At 39.3% G+C, this 19,301-nt stretch overlaps 1 protein-coding gene across 1 annotated transcript; it reads left to right on the forward strand.

Annotated features, from left to right (window-relative positions):
- The first annotated feature begins 1,307 nt into the window (after nt 1-1,307).
- QPCT (glutaminyl-peptide cyclotransferase) lies at nt 1,308-13,780 on the forward strand. Its single transcript, XM_053939624.1, has 7 exons — nt 1,308-1,536; nt 5,469-5,615; nt 7,953-8,234; nt 10,765-10,941; nt 11,795-11,894; nt 12,370-12,486; nt 13,375-13,780. Exons 1-7 carry the CDS (start codon nt 1,435-1,437, stop codon nt 13,518-13,520), a joined length of 1,071 nt encoding a protein of 356 aa, XP_053795599.1. The 5' UTR covers nt 1,308-1,434; the 3' UTR covers nt 13,521-13,780.
- The last annotated feature ends 5,521 nt before the right edge of the window (nt 13,781-19,301 follow it).

A 19,301-nucleotide genomic window follows, 5' to 3' on the forward strand; every position in this document is an offset into this window, starting at 1 on the left:
ATTTCCTAACAAAGCACTGTGTGGACTTTCTCGATTGAAAAAAAAAAAAAAGGCACCAATTTAAATTAACTCTTTGTTTTCCCATATATGAAAAAAAAAATGGATACAGCCACATTCTGAGTATCAGCTAGAAGGATGCTTCTTCTGTAGTAAAACTGTCACCACCAGAGATGTCATCTATATGCTGGGTGGCAGATCCACCAGCTTTTCTAGGAAACCTGTGAAATCTGGGTCAACAATCTGCAAATCACGAATCACTGCATTTCTCCAACATCACCCTTACTTGCAAAGCTACAGTTACTAGGATGAGGCTTTCCAGTACAAGGCTGACAAGCAGCAAAATGATTATTCCTGCTGCTTCCCTCCTTCACCTCTTTTTTTTTCTTCTATTTTGTTTTGAGATTAAGCCTGAACTTTAAGAAATATGTAAAAGTCTGAGACTTTAAATATAGTATCTGTGATGCAGAATAGTCAGATGTTTTCTACATCAGAGAGCAAGAACAGTGATGTCAAATCACCTAAAGAAGAGAACAAGAGCTCAGAAACTTGTATCTTTGGTTAATTAATTTTAATTGGTGTACTGCAAAATACCACCTCACTACAGATTTTACTTCATTCTTAGTTGATAAGTACAGAAATTAAAACGCCTGAAGATTGGGTTTTCATTTTAGCAAGTATTGTTGTTGCTTTAGGCCTAAAAAAGATCAGAAGAAGAACTTCTAAACTAATAAATTAAACCCTTTCTCAATTCTGTATGTCTTTGCTGTCACACCCTTCAGGAATACCTGCTCCGAGCTCCCATCAGCCACGAGCGCTGCTCCCGGCCGGCTCCCAGCGGGAGAGCGCCGCAGAGCCCTCCCTCATCCCAGCGCCCGCAGCTCCCACCGGTGCTCGAAGGCCGAGAGATCACGAGCTGCCCCTCGGAACACAAAACCACCTTTCAGGGGAAAGCCGCAGGCTCCGGCTTTTCCCACGGTGGGAATCACGAGTGCCTGCCCGCCCTCGCTGCTCGGCGGCCGGGGGAGGAGGGAGCGGGAGGGGGCCGGGGGCGCAGGCAGCCCCTGGCACTGCTGACGTGCCGCCGGGGACGGGCTGGGCTCCAGGGAGCGCGGGCTGCCAGAGACACTGGCAGGGCTGCGGCTCCAGCAGCCAGCGCCGCTCCTGCTGCAGCCTCCTCCCCCCGTGCCTCCCTCCCTGCCTCCTCCGTGACTCCCCCCGTGCCTCCTCCGTACCTCCCTCCTTACCTCCCTCCCTGCCTCCTCCGTACCTCCCTCCTTACCTCCCTCCCTGCCTCCTCCGTACCTCCCTCCTTACCTCCCTCCCTGCCTCCTCCGTGCGTCCCTCCGTGCCTCCTCCGTGCCGCCTCCGCCTCCGCCGGCACAGCCGCGGCTCTCTCCTTTGCTCTCCCGGCACTCGGCGAGGCGGAGGGAGGGGATGGCGGGGGTCGCTGCCCGGCTGCTCGGGGCACTGTGCCTCGCCGCCTGCCTGCCCCCGACGCTCGGGAGGGACGCCGGAGCGCAGTGGACCCTGGAGAAGGTGGGTCGCGTTTGCCTTTCCCAGGCGCTTCTTGCCTCTCCCTTGGTAGTGCGGGCAGCGCCTTCCCGGCGGGCAGGGATCAGCGGCTGGGCGCGTGATCGGCCCCATCCATCCTGCCCTGGCCTCCAACGTGAATTCGGGCTGGGGTCGCCCTTGGCGCGGTCCCGCAGGTGAGGGTGGGTGGCGTGGCTTCTCTCTTAAGCCCGAGCTTGGTGGCTGCAGAGAGCAGATCTTGTTCACACGTTTGGTTTTGTCATCTCGCACAGCCTGGGACCGGGCAGCAAGAGCAATAAGCTTTGCCAGGGGCAGTTACTGAATTTAAGGGGAAACCCAAACAGGGCAAAACAGATCAAAATCTGAAACTATATTCCTTATAACATTCTACTATACTCCAACTTTCATTGTGATTATGGTGAGTCAGAGGACAGTGACTTAGTTTGAGAAGACAAATAGCTCTTGCAGCAGCGATGCACGTGTATTTTTAGGAAAAACAAGTAGGCACGGTGCTGATAGCCGGTATAAAATTGTTTTGAAAAGATATAATGCTCTAATATATCGTAGACTCATATTGTGTCTAATTTAGAGTGCTGTGTGAACTAGTGAAAAAAGGAATCTTGAGATAAGGTTTAATTAAACAGTGGTAAGCTTTAAACCACAGATTTCTCAATGTAGCAGCTCTTAGTGTTTCATTATGAAATATTAACATAGTTTTCTTCATAAAGAATTAATGTGAAACATAGGAGATGATTAACATGATTAACGTGAAACATAGGAGAGCATAAAACTGCAAACCACATTCAACTAAACACTTGAGGAATTTCCAAACAGAAAATACACTTCTAGGGCCCTTCCTCAAGTGTTTGTAGAAGAGCTGAAGTCAAAGTTCAGCAAGAAGCAACTGAATTCCACAAATCCAGTGCACCATTCTCATCATCAATAGATCAGAGTCCAGGACAAGCTGGTAAAACGAAGCTTCCTTCACACCCTTCCATGCTTCCCCTTAGTAATTCCCTTTCTCCTTGATTTTATTCAGCACCCCCCCCCCCATTCAAGGAAATGTTGGCTTGTTTGTTTGTTAATGAGATACTGTTTCATTCTGTTCTATTAATTGTATCTTACACTACATACATATATATGTGTATAGCTCACTATATAATATATATAGCTGATGTATAGACTATATATCTGTAACATAATACATCTGTAATTATGCATAATACATATATATGTACATATACAGTATATACATATGGGGCTAAATCTTTAGTCACACTGGTCAATGAACAATCACGTAGCTCCAGTGCTCCTTTTTTCAGCCCCCTTGAGCCCCAGCACTTCTCCCACTCTTTAGCTGGTTCCATTCTGACCAATCTCCTCGCCAGTGCTGTCAGTAGTGCCATCCAGCCACAGAACCATGGCATCTGAGCTCCTCTGCCTGTGCACACACTAAGCAAGAACAACTTCCTCTTTCTCATAAAATTATTGCCCTTCAAGAACGTTTGTTCTTTCTCCCTGGAGGGCCATGTGAGCTGGAAATTCAAAGTCCTACAGGTAAGCCTGGGCTACTTGTAGAACTCGAAATTTTGCAGTTTTATACAGCTTAGTACAGGCTTAGTGACAGCCCTGTCATGAATATACTGTTCTGCCTCCCTGTTGTGGCAAAATAGGGATTGACCAATGCTGTAAAGAATGAGTCACTTACAAATCTTATTTTGCTTCTCTTTTATTTCATAACCACTTTTGTAACTCCTCTCACTTCCCAAATGTGAAGATATCTCCATTATTAGAAGTGGAAATTGATTCCTCTCTTCTGAAGTATTTTCATGCATTTGTACTTTAATAAAGTTTCTTTGCAAAATGATTTGATGACCCCAATTACTAGGAATGCTCTTCACTTGTTCAACTGCAGACAGATTTTTCTGAACTTCCTTAATTTAATTGTCCTCCTACACTCTTCTGAAGTACATAGCTTTAGCTTTTCACTCTCCCCTTACAGCCTGCTCCTCCTAAACTGAACAGCTCCCTGACATTTTCTCTTCTCTGTGCCTCTTCTACACTGGTCTAAGTTCCACCTTATTAAACTTCTAGTATTTCAAAAGACTGTTTTACAACTTCCATAGTATAATTTCCAAACTTTCAAAAGTTCATATTAATATTACATGAAATAATAATAATAATTTTTCTTTTTTTTAATCTATGTCTAAATTTTCTGGCATTAGAAATGTTAACTGCCCATCCTAAATTTTGGTGTTGTTACAGTCTTAAAATTCAGCTTTAAACACTGTATTAAAATTGGCACAATGAGATTTAGTGTCTTTGTGTCACCCCTCTGCTTACTTTCACTGGTAAACCTAAGTAGAATGAGAGGAAAGGTTCACACGGAGATAAACAGCTATGAAACAAGAGAAGGGCAGAATTAAGTGTTTGCAGTGAAGTCTAGAAAATACTTGTGCTCATACTTGCTTGTACAAACACAAACAAAGTAGAAAAGAGTCAAATAGTGAGGCAACTCCCGTTTTTAGACAATATTCATCACCTAGGGTAATAAGATAACTGATAATAAGATACCTGACTTTTGAGGTCAGTTCACATTCTGGCCAGGTAATGGGTTTTAGGTGTTATTTCAGACACATGTGAAATGACACACATGAGTAGAAAAGGAGAGTGAATTATTTTTTGTTAACACATACAATGATAGGGTTAGACTACAGACATTTATGAAAACGTCATTTTGATGCAGGAGTAGCCCAAAAGCAAGTCAGCTGTTAAACAGTTTGAAAAAAGAAAAAGAATAAAATAAAAAATGCCATTGTCCTACAGTATAAACTATGATGCACTCATGGTCCTGTTTCTCTCCTTTTGCTCATCTCAGAAAGGATGACATAGACAAGGTACACTGAAGGACAGCAAGTCTGATCAGTCATGTAAGGCAGTTCTGATCAAAGAAGAAATAAACAAAGCAGTATTTTTCATTAGGAGAAAGACTAATGAATACTAAAGACTAATAGGAGTAGAGGGAAGACCTTGTGATATAAATGAGGAATGGATATGATAGTGCCTGAAATAGGAATCTATAAAAGCAGTAGTGGCACAGGAAGTTTCTGAGGAGACAATTGCTAGAGATTGGATAGAACCTGGTGTATAAAGGGGCATTTGAGATGTCCTTGGGAATCCCACCTGGCATTCAGCTACCATTCCAGAGCACTATGGAGCTCTTGTGCATCTAAATGTGCATTTGCCAGCTACATAAGGATGTCTCAAGCATTCTGGGTCACCTGATACAGTCCCAAAGGCCTGTGCTTGGGCAACAGAAAGGAAGTCACTTGGGAGGTAGGGAGGTAGGTCACATACTAGTGGCTGTCACAGGAGACGAGCTGTCGGACCTGAGGTTAACCCATGTATCACCAAGCTGACGAATGCCCCAGTTAGCCTCTCATTCTGCACGTTCTGTGCAGTCACACTCACTCTGCCACTGTGGGGAGAGACCACAATGACACAGCTTGCTCCCTCTGGGAGTGAGTTACCTTAGGCATTTCTTTGGAGTGCACAGCATAAAGCTAAATATTATTACTACTGGAAAAAAGCTTCTGGTGTTTGTCTCAATAGAAACCTCAGTTGAAGGTGGCGTGGTTGCAGACATGACATGTATAATTAAGACATTAGGAAACAGAGAACCCATTCATAGGTTCAGGTTTTACAGCTAGCTGGTAGGTAAAACTTTCTCTCATACTTTAAATACTAGCATATTTTGCATGGAAATGAAAGATAGAGAAGCCAATCATTTCTGAGTGAAAAGGGTTTTTTAATTAAAAATTGTTGGGAATAAATCAAAGCAGCACAATATACCATTTTCATTGTCATTCTGAAGAAAACTATGGTTTTAAAGGTCTAGTAATAGTTATAGTGCTCTTTCTTCTCTCTACCTTCTACAGTATTCTCACCAACCAAGAATTTTAGGTTCTGATGCTATTCAAAATGTTGTGGCCAACACAGATGTTTCTGAAATGTGGGAGAATGATTTGCGCCCTATCCTGATAGAAAGATACCCGGGATCACAAGGAAGTTACATTGTGCGACAGGTAAGACAACACTTCCTGACAACCTCTAAGAACATCTTTACTATACATTATTATTATTATTACTTATATTCTGGTAACACCTTTGGTGACCCTCACCAAAGAGACAGTCCCACAGAAGTGACAGTCACATTCATTCCAGTAGGATGAACTCTATCATTGTTCAAGTCTAGACCGCATAGTGCTTACATGACACAGCTTGTACATCAGCTGACATTATTTCCCAGGGCTGCATAGCATGATGAAAAATAAGTCTTTTTTTTTTTTGGAAAAATCATGTTTTAAATTAAAAAGTTTGCCCCAGGTTTGCTAACCAAAGTACAATACAATGGTTGTCCTTCCCCTCACATGAGCAGATTTTTGGTCACTAGTTCAAACCCAAGACCATGCATGGTATGAAATAAATTACACCCCCGCCACTTCTTCTGGAGAGGCCCTGTCCTGTGCTGTTACAGTGCCCTGGAGTGTTGCTTCAGATGGGTGTATCAACACAAAAAGGGATCAGAGGGGCCCAAAGGGGCAGGCAGATGAAATGGTCAGCATAACAAAGTGCAGCCCTGGTCCACAAATCACACCAGCTCCGCTGGCCCAAGCACAGCAGCGTCCTGGTGCTGGGCTAACAAGCCCAGGCTGCAGCTGGCCCCAAGGCAGTAAAGACTCCAGCACGTTGTCTTTGAGCCACAAGAAGTTACCACACGAGCGGGTTGCTGCTCTGTCAGCACCTCTGCTCTGCACTCACAGAGTGGAAATCTTCAGGCCAGTGTCCATGCTGGCTCTGGATCCCATTAGCCAAGCAGGAGACAGACAATAGTACAGCTGAGTTTACTAAAGACATTCACATCATCTCACTAGCCTTCATCTACCCTTCAGGCACTGACTCACAGCTCTAAGACAGCCCCAACTACAAGAAATTTATTTGCTACTCTGCAATTGGTAGATTGGAAAAATGCAGCCTTTTTATGCATTGTGTGCATGCGCATGTGTGCACATCTCTGTAGATTTAGTTTTGTGGTTTCTTTAGTGGTACTCTGGAAGGCAGCCAAGTGAAAGAGGGAAAAGGAAGAAAAACAAAAAAACAGCTGAGCCTAGGCTAGAAAACCACAGATCATGTACAAAATAGGATCATCCTATTACAAGGTATATTGTATATTATTAAATTAGACCCTGCACCAAAGGAAAAAAATAAGAGTCCTCTATTGTCAAAACACAATAATGGAGTTTGAAATGGATTATACTTCTTTGTTGAAACACAAAATCATCAGACTCCTTTAAGGGAAAAAGGCTACTGTGAAATCCATCCAGGTTTATACAATCTCCTCAATCCTTAACAGACATCCTTCACTCTGCCTACTGATAGCTGACAGACCATACCATATTGTAAAAGCTTTCAGAGGGTGACCACGAACAAAATTGTTGTTTTTTATCATTCCTACTGACTTCCCTAAGAGCAGAACAAGTCTTCAAAGTCTATTTTCCCCTCAGAGGCTTTTCTTAATGTTTACTTAGAGAGAGAGGAATCTGCCTTGAAGAAGCTCTCTAGGGACCCATAAAAATAAGTTGCTCAACAGAGAAAGAGAGACGTCCCTCTAATATGAGTTAGCCAGAACTCTGGTTGAAGTATAGCTGGGGTTGTTAGAGGTATTATCTTCAGGCAGGAAGATAGCTAAAATTAATTATTTGCCTTTTAGATTGTCTCAATTCTTATCTTTACATGAGCTACACTTACAGAATTTCATTTTTAAAATGCTGTTCTGAAATGTTTCATTCTTTATTTAATTAAAGGAATCTACCTATCTGTTACGGCCTTGTAAACAATTTATATCACTTGAAGCTTAAAAGCCCAACCACCTCACACCAACCAAGCAACCCAAACAGCTTTTTTTTTTTCCTTCTTTTATACTGCTGTGGCATCTCTATGTGGTAATTGTCTAAACAGCCACAACAAGGTCTGTGCAGCCAATTCTGAATTTCAATTTAAGGGCATATCTGAGTTAAGCTTTGAAAATATTAACATTAAATCTGCTCTAGTTACACCTGAAAAAGACATTGGCCTGAAAACTTCAGAGATCAAGATCTTAATGTATCATAATAATTGGCAATAATTAAAAACACCTTCACATTCCAAAGATAAAGGTCAAAAGGAAGAAATAAAAAGCAAATGAAGCAAAGGCTCAGGTAGCAAAGTTATACAGTGATATTACATTTTTTGCTATAAAGTTCATCATTTACAGAACTTACAGAAATAAGCTTAGGAGCCACTATTAATTAGCTAATAACAATTTGCCTGCAACATCTTTCTGAAGCAAGAAATATTAATCTGATTTTTTTTTATAATTGCAGCATATCAAACACCGTCTTCAAACATTAAAGGCAGGTTGGGAAATTGAAGAAGATACATTTCAGAGACACACACCATATGGCTATAAAACATTTTCAAATATTATTGGCACTCTTGAGCCCTCTGCAAAACGCCATCTCGTACTTGCTTGCCACTATGACTCAAAATTCTTTGGACAACAATGGCAGGGCAGAGTGTTTGTGGGAGCAACTGATTCAGCTGTGCCTTGTGCTATGATGTTGGAGCTGGCACGGGCCCTGGATAACGAGCTTCAGTTAATCAAGGTAGTATTTTTGTTGCATTTTCATTTGCTTTTCCAACAGCAACAGACCTCAGGGCATTTCCACATTCTTTTCCATAGTCTGCATGCTGGGTTCTCTGATCGCTCTGCTTGTAATAAATCTCCCATTGACTCCAAGAACAAACAGAGATCAGTATCTACTACTCTGAAGTACATTATCACATTAAAATTTCGTATAAAAAGGGCATATATCTAAAAGTTATCTATATAAACATATACCATATAAAAATAACAAATGATATATGAATAACAGATGTTTCATAGTCTTGGAAAGATATAATGCTACTTTCTATATAAAAGGCACAGAGCCCGATTCAGAAGTTCCTATCATATCCAGTAACATATAAGGTGATTGAAAAGTTTTGTTGCATTCTGAATCCTGAAGAAATCTCTCAGTAGTATTCTGCTTTGAGACACAGATGAACTAATTGCTGTGCAGAAGAGTCACACTCAGGTCTCCCTGTCCCACAAGGATTTCAATTTTTTTCTTTTTTTTTTTTTTTTTACAAATTTGAATAGTTTATTTATGAAAGAAGTATAGTGTCATCAGTCTGTGTTACCTATGCTACGAAAATCTGCTTCAAAGGGGCCTGCAATTGCTAGGCACAAAAATCTGTTGAGCCTACAAACTCTTAAAAGCTTGTAGGATTACAAATTTGTAGGATTACGGATTCACGAGTGCCATCTACTGGTTCAGTATTCACTATTTACAGAAAAATAATTCTCATACGTTTACAGAGCTGTTACAGGAAAAGGTCTCTCAAATGTGAGAGACACTCTACAAAGTGTCAGGAGTACACTCAGCTCAGGTATTAAGGTTACTTGTACTTGTAGACAGTAGTTTCCAGAAGGTGCCTTCTGATTTGTGAATATTTAAGAAAGAGAAGATAAGAATATGGCAATATTTTTAATCACAAAACAAAACACACCTGTAATACACAGGCTTTCATTCAAAAGCTTCATTTATAATAAATTTGCCTGGTGATTATTTATGAAACAACCTGCACTGACTTTAAAGTCTGGCATTTTTCACTATGAATACAATATTTTACAGTGAAAATTGTTTTTTATTATCTAAGATGACAGCATCTGACAAAAAGACAACTAATTACTATGCACAGGCCACCACTTTTACAGTCTGTTAACAAAATATACTTTGGAATCCATCTGCTTAATACATTAGTTATGATGTTTTTGCTCTGCTTATGGTAGCACAACAGACTTAGCTATGTTTTCAGCCAAATCTATTTATACTTTGACTTGAAGCTGTGATTTTTATCTTGATGCTTCTCCAGTTATAACTTAGTTCTCCAGAGTAAGTTTAAAATTAATGGGCAAAGACATCTCTTTACATTATTAAAATGTGTTAAGTAGTAATAGTAATAATAACACAAGTGCTACTTACTAAGACTCAAATAGCACAGATACAGTTTCCTCCAGAATGTAATGCAAAATGAGTGCTGCCCACAGAGCTCTGTCATGTGCAAAGGACAAAGGGCAGCAAACCATTGCCATTAGAGAAATCAATGTACCACTGTGAGCACAATCAATACCATCTTGCCTGCATGACCAACATTTTATAGAAGCTTCTGTTTATATTGCATCAGCCCCAGCTATTTGGGAGTTGTAGCCCATGCAGGACATGACAGCTGCCAGTGACCCCACCTTTTTATCCACATCATGCATTTTTAGTTGAAGTAGTGTTAATTCATAGAGGGCTTAAAATATTTATAGCAACTGTCAAGACTACAGTTCCCAAAACTATTCATTTAGTGGAACCAGACTGGGATTCGCTGTGCTGTGGATTATTAGGAAATTCTGACAGTTCAAACAAGGCTTCAGATAGTAGACTCCCTTTACATTGGGAAGAAATTTCATACAAATGTCTTTTTTTGTGACATTAAACACATTTATCATATATATTCTGAGGTTTTAGTGCTGATATATTTTGGTTGATGAAAGGGAAAGACATATCTGACATGCCCCATTCTCTTTGCTTTGGTTTAGCACAAAATTGCCTCAGTGATTGCAAATTCCCCTGAATGAAAAGAAAGGAGCTCAAAGAACCATTAACTTCTCAAATACATAATTCATCTCCACTGATGCACAGCTGTAGCAATTATATTAATCCTTGTGATGCAATCAAATAATAATATTAGCATTCCCATCAGGTGTTGTTACTGACACATCTCCTCATTATTTAAGATAATGTTGCTGCTACCTGGTTTTGCAGGTCTCAATGCTCAGGTCATGTCCTCCAAAGTCAGAAATGAAATTTTTATCCAGAAACAAAATTATACAAGACTGGAGAATGTGTCACTGTGTTAGATAAATAACAATTACCTTGACTGATCACTACCACTATTACACCATAATAACAGCCAAAGGAAGGTTTGCGTAGGGAACCTTGAAAATACGCCCTTATTTGTGTTACTTACATGCCTACAGTATTTGCCCTTTGTTTAATTTTCTGGCCAGAATCAGTTAGTTTTACTTTTAACTTTCTCCAACAGGCCAGCTCAACGTCAAGACCAGACCTTTCACTTCAGCTCATTTTTTTTGATGGTGAAGAAGCTTTTGTTCGGTGGTCCCCTTCCGATTCCCTCTATGGATCTCAACACTTAGCTCAAAAAATGGTATCGACTCCACACCCACCTGGTTCAACAACCACAAACCAGCTGCAGGGCATAGTAAGTGGCTTTCCACTTTTTAAGGACTTACCTCTTTAATCAACAACAGTAAATGGCATTTTAAAAAATATTTAATTAGTAGGTAACTGGCCAAATTCCCAAGAAACCACAACCCTATTAAAGTTAAAGGAAGAAGCAGGCTTCTGGAAACATTATGAATATGATAGAGAATTGGCAAGAGCTTTTCAGGTGATTAAACCTTCTGCATGCAAGTACAAGGAGGAGTCACAGAAGTATCAAAATACACAATTTATTAGAATATAAACTAAGATACCCACCTTCCTCAGGAAAAGATAATTCAAAGTGATAAGGAAAAAGCACAAACAGCATTGGTTTATGAACAAGTCTCCCTTAGTTCAGTACTAAGCTACAGCAAGCTGTTTTCCTTTGATTCCTACTAACATTCTGGTTGTCTGTTCCCTTCTACTTTCCCTGTTTACTGCTGAGGCACTTCTTTTCTGTCACTGCTTCTTGTGACTCATAAAATGTCTTTCCCTTGACAGACTTCGTTGTTCTCAGGGGAAGAAGCAATTTCCTCTTCTTTCTCCCCACCTACCATCGTTATTCTTTTAAAGAGATATAACACACAAACTGCAGGCTAAGCTATGCAGCCTGCTTCAGCTCGAGGAACAGAGGAATAGCCTAGCTTTGGCCTCCTTCGGAAGCCAGGAAAATGTATCAGATTGGAATCAGGTTCTGCTAGTGAATTCTTCTCAGGCACCATGATAAAAGGCAGATCTTTGGCCAGGGCTAGCAAAGACTGGCTCATGACATATACAGGAAACCAGGAGTTCCATTGCTGCTGATGATGTTATAGGAAAGCGCTCTGTACTAAAGATTCTTTCTTGTCTAGGACCTGCTTGTACTACTGGATTTAATTGGTGCACCAAACCCAGTCTTTCCCAATTACTTTCCAAACACTCTTCGATGGTTTCAGAGGCTTCAAGCAATTGGTAAGCAGAAGGATATGGGTTTTGAATGAATTTCAAAACCTAGTGAGTAGTTTCTGAATGTATTAAGCCCTGTAAATAAGATTTTTAGATTAATTTTCTGGTTTACAGTAATGATCTTTGATAATGTAAATGTGAAATCTTAAACCTATATGAAGATTTTGATACTTAGTTAATAAAACAACAGAGGAAGACTCTCAGACATTTGGAAGCAACAAAACAGATTCTATTACTATTGTCACTCTGTGACAGTTGGCAACTGCTTCACTTCTGTATTTTTGTTCTCACTTCTGTAAAATGATGGTAATAGCACCAATCCTGAGGTCTTCCAAGTATTAAATAAATGCAAGAGACAGTCACCACTGCCTTTTTCTTCTCTGAAGGAAAAAGTTTCCTTGTGAGAGGAAAAATAATTCAAATGTGCTAACATGCCTCATTGTCCAAAGATTATAATAATCACTTTCATTGTGCATTACAGAGCAAAAGCTACACAACATGAATTTGCTGAAGAATCACCCTGTTGAAAATCAGTATTTCCACAGTACTTTACATCGAGGCTTGGTTGAAGATGATCATGTTCCATTTTTGTTAAGAGGTGCCAGAAATTCTTACATTTTGAATTATATGTTCAGTAAGAAATGCATCATTTAGTAAATGAGAAAGTGCATTTGCTCCTGTTTTTCAAGCTTATTTGCCCCAACTTGAGGCTTCTGAATCCAACTTTAGAACTTTGACGTAACACCTAATGAAAAAAATGAATTCCTTAGTGGTATGCAGCTGAAAAATCAGAGAGAAAAAGAAGTAAAACAGGAAAGAAGCTGAGGAAAAAAATGCTCCTCCCCAAAAGCAGTCAGGAAGCAGAAGACTGATTTAATTCCTCTTTTACCTACAAGCTGCAGTACATATAGGTGGCTTAATGTGCGTGTGTATATATAAATATATACACACACACATATATATGCAGTGATACAGTTCCTTTATCTGAGGGCAACACTGTCTCTATTTTACAGAGTAAAAGTAAGACACCCTATTTTACCATATATGTAGAGAACTAAAAAAATGCTTCAAAAATATTCAGTCTTAACACTTTCACAAAAACATGGTAATCAGTTTTCATTTGGAGGAGCTGCAGTGCTTTCTCTGTCTTTCTGCAGCTCCTAAATAAACAATGCAAAGAATCTAAAAAAAAAAAAAAAACAAAAAACCAAACAACTCCCCCCAATAACTAGTAGCTACAGATTACTAAGGAAAAAAAAAAAAAAAAAAAAAAAAAGGTGGCAGTTTTACACAACACACTCTTTAATGATGGGATGCGGTCACAAACATCAAAACAAGAGAAGGTAAAAGGAAGCTGCAGGGACACGCCCTACAAAGCAAGCTTATTGAGTAGTTACCTGACTCCGTTGCTAAATGGTGAAGTATCAGTTGGCTTAACAGAACTTCTAAAATACTTCTTCTCCAAATTTCACTTTCCTCTTTATAGGGGTTCCAGTCCTGCATCTGATTCCATCCCCTTTTCCTGCAGTATGGCACACCATGAAGGACACAGAAGAAAATCTTGACAAAGCCACTATTGACAATCTCAACAAAATCCTGCAAGTGTTTGTACTGGAATATCTCAACCTTTGACAGACAAAACATCAACAAATTGTACTCCATTCACACTACTGTTTGCCCACCTTCACATTTGCTATTTAATTGCACTGGAGAGTACCACAGTGAAGAAAAATGTGATAGCTCTTGCTAGACTGATTATTGATTGAGCTGTTCATGGCCCATTGATCCAGTCACCAAATAAGATACCATTAAATAAGACCTAGTTCAGCCTGGAAAGAATTTATCTTTCCATGTGTTGTCTCTGAATAAAAAAAAACTCCAGAATCTTTCCAGATTGTTATAATTGTCTTTTGTCATGTATTATGATTCCAGGAGGGAATGCCTCATTACTTAATTATATGATACAGTTTTTACAAGGTGTGACCTACTTCTGCAGTGTTATGGAAATTTATGCCATGTTATCAAAAGAGGCAAAAATCACACCATAGCAGACTTCTACTTTGGGCTGAACTAAACCACCTCATGCTGAAATGAGTTGCTAGGACTCCTGACACACAGATGTGATTTTTAATCCTCTCTGGTCCCTCTCCTCCTTCCCCTACAAAGGCGACTGCAAGGGTTTTTCTCTGCAGACAGCTGACCACCAGAAAACAGAACAATAACCCAAATTCAGTTTTGCCCTATCATTTGTTGCATACTTGTTGATGGATACTTGTTGGTGGTAGGGGGTGATGCTAACAGGAAGGTATGTGGGGGTTTCCCTGTGCTCTCACTGCAACACAGGAGATATAAACAAAAGATCAGGTGGTGTGTGGGAGCAATGACCCAGTACACACCATTCAGTCACACGAGAATCATTTGCAATTTGACCCAAAAAAACCTCCCAACCACCACCCACCTGCTGTTTTTAATACACACTACAACAAAAATAATCATACAAGGAAAGTGTTCACTTTAGAAACTATAGTTTATCTAAATAAAATTTTAAAGGCAAAGTGCTATCAAAAATAAAATGTTATTAAAAGCAAGACAACAGTTTAGGCACCAAAAAGATAGCAATTTAAAAATCCTGTGTTTTTTTCATTCCTTACTGGAATTATTCAATAGATTTAGTGTAACACTGGCAAAAAGAAAGCCTGGAATGAGATCAATGAAAGACAGAAGAACAATATTCAAAAGCTACTGACAGAAATATAGTGCGAAAAGGATGAGAGCATTTTAAGGAAAAAAAAAAATCAAGCTGATAGGAGATTAACTGAGAGAAAAAAAGTCAGTATTTTACTGTTCCAAACTTATTCCCTGCAAAGTTCTATATCCTCAATATCCTGAGCAAAGAGATCTAAAAAGGAGGTAAGCAATGGAGTTTTAGGCATGTCAGATTTGGCCTGTATTTTACCATTTTCCTAAAGCAAGTATTTTGGAGCCTAAGACAATATTTACATCCATATTATGACATTGTTACAGAAATAGGTATTTACAGCAATGAAAATTTGTAAAATTTTATTTTTACAGGATGGCCTGAAAATTAAATTTAATCTGATTTTAAATTTAATTCTGATTTGGTAGCTCAAGATGAAACAAAAGCATTTTGTGTTTTCCTATCACTTTAACATCGGTGAGAAACATTTGTCTTACCTGCAACTTCTGAAATAGAATACTATGAAAATTTAAAGATTAGACAGGTATCTTTATTTTCAGGTATTACTGTATACCTGTGTAAATATATCAAAGCTTCTTGAACTCTTTGCAATCATATTCTCTTCTACTTCAGCCTATGAGAAAATAGCCTAGAAAATTACATTAAATCTTCTGAAGTTTGAATACTTTGAGCAGTATAAGGCACCTTCATACCCCCCTAAGTGGCCAAGAAAGGTAACAGAATGGCTAAATATAGAAATATTAAACATGAATTACTGTGGCTGATTTGTTTTGGTGAACTCTTGTGGTATTTCATATTTTGCAGGACTTCTGAAAAATGCAGTACACATTTGCAGCGTGGACTGCTACTCTGCCTCTTTGAGAATGTGGAAGTTAACTTAAAACATGCTTCATTGTGAAATGTTGGATCAGAGGGTTGTTATAACTAGGAAAGGCCTGTTTTTTTAAAAATCTCTATGAAGACTTAGTTGAAACCATAATTTAACCATGTAGTACACCAAATCATGTCAATTTTGTCACTAAATTTTTACTGCCTGAGCATGCAGCTCTTGAGTTATGTTTATTCAGTCCAAGGAAATGAAATACAGGTTGCTGTAATATGATTCAATATTCCTCAAAATGTGAAGAAAGCATGAAAAGGCTTGCTTTTTTTTTTTTTTTTCTTCACTCTCTGGGTTTTGTGTTTTGGGGTTTTTTTTTGGTACAGGAAAAAAGGGCCATCTCCTAACTGGATGCTAGCCCTGGAAAAGTTTACTTAAAGAGGGAAGGGTCATCATCTTAGCAATTTATATGATCCATCATTCATTTAAAAAATAATTGCTGGAAGGAAAACTTAGATCAACCCAGTAACCGTGTGAATCCAAGAATCTAAGCTCTCAAAAGCACAAGAAGTAGTCAGTAAGGCAGACATGGCACAAGGTGGGTTTTCATTCCTGCTACGGCAGGGGAGAATATGCAGGTATGACAAAGTCAAAGCTATTTCAGAAAATGCCCAGAAAACAAAAATACAAGTGAAGAGACCAGGACTGGTATCTCTTCTACTCTCAGTTTCAACACCGAGTATGACTAAATATCCAAATCCATTTGGTCTGGACAAGCACAGGACAGATAATCATTCAGAATTCAGAGAGAGGCTTTGTGTTGAAAAACCCATGGCTGGATAGTTTCTCCTTCCCTGTTGGATGGTGGCAGCAAGGGTTAGAAATCAATAGAGGACTTCAGTTAATCTAATCAGTGGAATTGCTGCACAGGTTCTCTCCTTGAAAAGGATTTGTCACATCTCAGTCAAGGGGAAGGGGATAAAAATCAGTTTACCAGCCACTAAAGGCTGTCACTGGCTTTGTGTACCAAAGGTATCTGTGGTTACCACCCGGGTTACGGGAATGCAGAATAGAATGAATTCAAGAGCCATCACTCAACACATAAAGCTGAAAAAAACCCATATTCTGGTAGTTATTTGTCTTGTAATAGGAGCTCTGGCTCCTTCTGTATCAGGACAAGGCAGGTTCTCACAAGAATCTGAAGCCAAATAATGGTACATGCCCCTCAAACTCTCTAAAGCTGGATGCATTTACCTACAAGTGATGTGATCCTGTGCTATCACAGCTGGAACAACTTAAGTGGGTAAAAGGGGGTAACAATGCCAAATCCTCTGGCAGATGGAAATGACAGCAAGTACCAGTCCTCTCTTCTCTCTAGCTGAGACAGCATTCCTAGTATTAGGAATGAAGATGACATAAATTATCAATTCTTATTCACTATGTATCAAATAAACATTTAGATTGTGACCACCTAACAGCAAAACACAGTTAGAAAAGGGAAAATGTACAAAAAAACACGCTCTACAGAATTATTCCAAGGACCCCAGTCTACACTGGTAGTAGACCCAGCAAAACAGTTCTGAAGTTTGACATACCTGCTCATTGAGACTGAAGTATCACCCGAGAGCATCACTTAAACAATATACACAGAAAGATAACTATAAAATCTTGTACACAAATTACCACTTTTTCCTTGTCATTTACGAATCACACTGATTTTATTTTCCTCATATAAAAGGAGACATTTTACTCTGTGCTGATATAACAAATGTTCTAATATAATCATAACAATAAAGCAGCTAAAAAGCTGTTCTAATATCTAAAAGAGTCTGCACATATGATATATACTGTAAACAATCACTCAAAAAAGTATTTTTGTTAAAGTGATTATATTGCACTCAGAATTCCTGGATTCTCACCCTCCCTTTTCATTTTAAATCAGAGATCAGCTTCATTTTTTAATAAAATGGAGATTTAATTTTCTACTGAAAATGAGTAAACATGCATTCAATATAATACAATGTATTGAAAATATCAGAAAAAGAGCATGTGATTATGAAACTGGAGTAAGGAACAGCTCTTAACCAGGCCACACAAGAGTAGTGTATTGTAAACATTCTGCTGGCTCTAAGGTGTTGCAGACGTTGTAGAAAGTGCAGTCCAGTTCAGCATCCAAGAGGTACAGAGAATCTGTTCAAGTGTTCTGTACTTCAGTGAATTTCCATGCAGCCATGGCACATGTAATAGACTCACAGAAAGACAGGATAATGGACCACAGGTGATTACTGAGTTAATACTGACCTCATAGAAACAGAGCCAATCGTTGTAATTTCATTGCAATCTTTAAATGGAAGTTTGCCAGGTCATTACATTTTCTAACAGAGCAATTAAATTTCCACTCTCACTGCAAATGAAGTACAGAACTAGATTCTCTACTCGTAGCTTACATAGACAGTGTCCCAGTGGCAGTCTGGGCACTACCCTCAGCCTCAAACATCCCCAGAAGATACATCTCCATCATGCAGAATGCCACCTTGTTTCTGCAAGAATGACTCCCTCCTCCAAGCACTGGCTCAAGAAACACAGGTCATAGAGAGAGGGGGAAAAACAGAAAAAAAGAGGAATGCAATATTCTTACACAGAAAAATAAATCCTCAGCCAGTGAAGAGGCCACAGATCTTTAAAATTCAAATGAAGGCTGTTTTCTCCACTCAGATCTACATAAGAAAGATTTCTTTATCAAAGCAATTATCTTCGGTAACATAGTATCTTTGGAATCCCTGAGATACTACAGCTCCATGTAACCACCTCACGGAAGTGGAGTGACTGACTTAACACACAGATAAACAAGGTGGAAGCCAATATATAGCACCCTGAGTTGCAAGTGGAACAACAGGAATAGGCAACCCATTCCTAGATGGCCAAGAGACGCAGAAGAATGTGCAGAGGAGCAATTGTAACGTAGATACTGCACAGGGGGACAGAAGAAAAAAACGGAAGTATTTCTAAAAGGCCTTTCCCTGTTGTCAGAGCAGAGAAGGAAAAGACAGCAACAACAGGGAAGAGCTCTCTGAGAAAGGCCCTGGAGAAATGTGGACACCTCAATGTACAGTAGGACAGTAATACAAAAGCAGAGACAAGTTAAGTGGTCTCGTTGCAAGTGTGCCCCAAAGGTTAAGCACTCCAGCAGTGACTATGAACTCTCAGCGATCACTGATCTGTACTCTGGATATAAACCAGGAATATAAATAAATGACTTTTCCCACTGGAACTATAAAAAATAAAAAGAGGAAAATACAAAGTCACAATCAAATCACAGAATACTCCCCATAGTCAAAAATGAAATACTGGCTTCAGAAACAACAGTCATCTGTTCTGTATCCTCAACAGGGTTAATCGTAAAAAAGAGGTGCTTGTAAAATCTTAAGTTTTAAGTATTTTATTTCCCAGTATATTGCTAAATAATTTTGCAGTTAAACCAAAACGTAAGAAATATCAGAGATGAGTATGGAATACTTACAACTAGAAAATGGTTGCTGAACCATCTGAATTTCTATAAAAGCATCAATAAAAATGTAAAAACACGGTTTCGCAAAATCAATTACAATCTGAAATGCCAGATTGTCTTCACAATGGCCATAACATGAATATTGATGGATTTTTGCAACCAAAAACCAACTGTGATTTGGCCCAAGCATGGCTTAATACAGCAATCAAACATGTCTGAAAACTGGGACTTGTATTTCCGCCATTTCCTATTCTCTCAGCTATTCAGCATCCAGTAATTCTCATTAGGGAAAAAAAAATGCTACCTGGTCACAATTTTATTCTCTTACGGAGTTGTGCTGCATCTCAATACATTCTTGGATAAATG

Source organism: Vidua chalybeata, chromosome 3 (assembly GCF_026979565.1).
Source record: "Vidua chalybeata isolate OUT-0048 chromosome 3, bVidCha1 merged haplotype, whole genome shotgun sequence".
Taxonomy (NCBI): domain Eukaryota; kingdom Metazoa; phylum Chordata; class Aves; order Passeriformes; family Viduidae; genus Vidua; species Vidua chalybeata.

Bases quoted from the DNA above. Each gene is read 5' to 3' on its own strand.
- QPCT (XM_053939624.1), top strand. From the start codon at position 1,435: ATGGCGGGGGTCGCTGCCCGGCTGCTCGGGGCACTGTGCCTCGCCGCC. The intron at 11,895-12,369 runs GTAAGCAGAAGG...TGTGCATTACAG, and splicing joins TCAGAGGCTTCAAGCAATTG to AGCAAAAGCTACACAACATG. The intron at 12,487-13,374 runs GTGCCAGAAATT...TCCTCTTTATAG, and splicing joins TGTTCCATTTTTGTTAAGAG to GGGTTCCAGTCCTGCATCTG.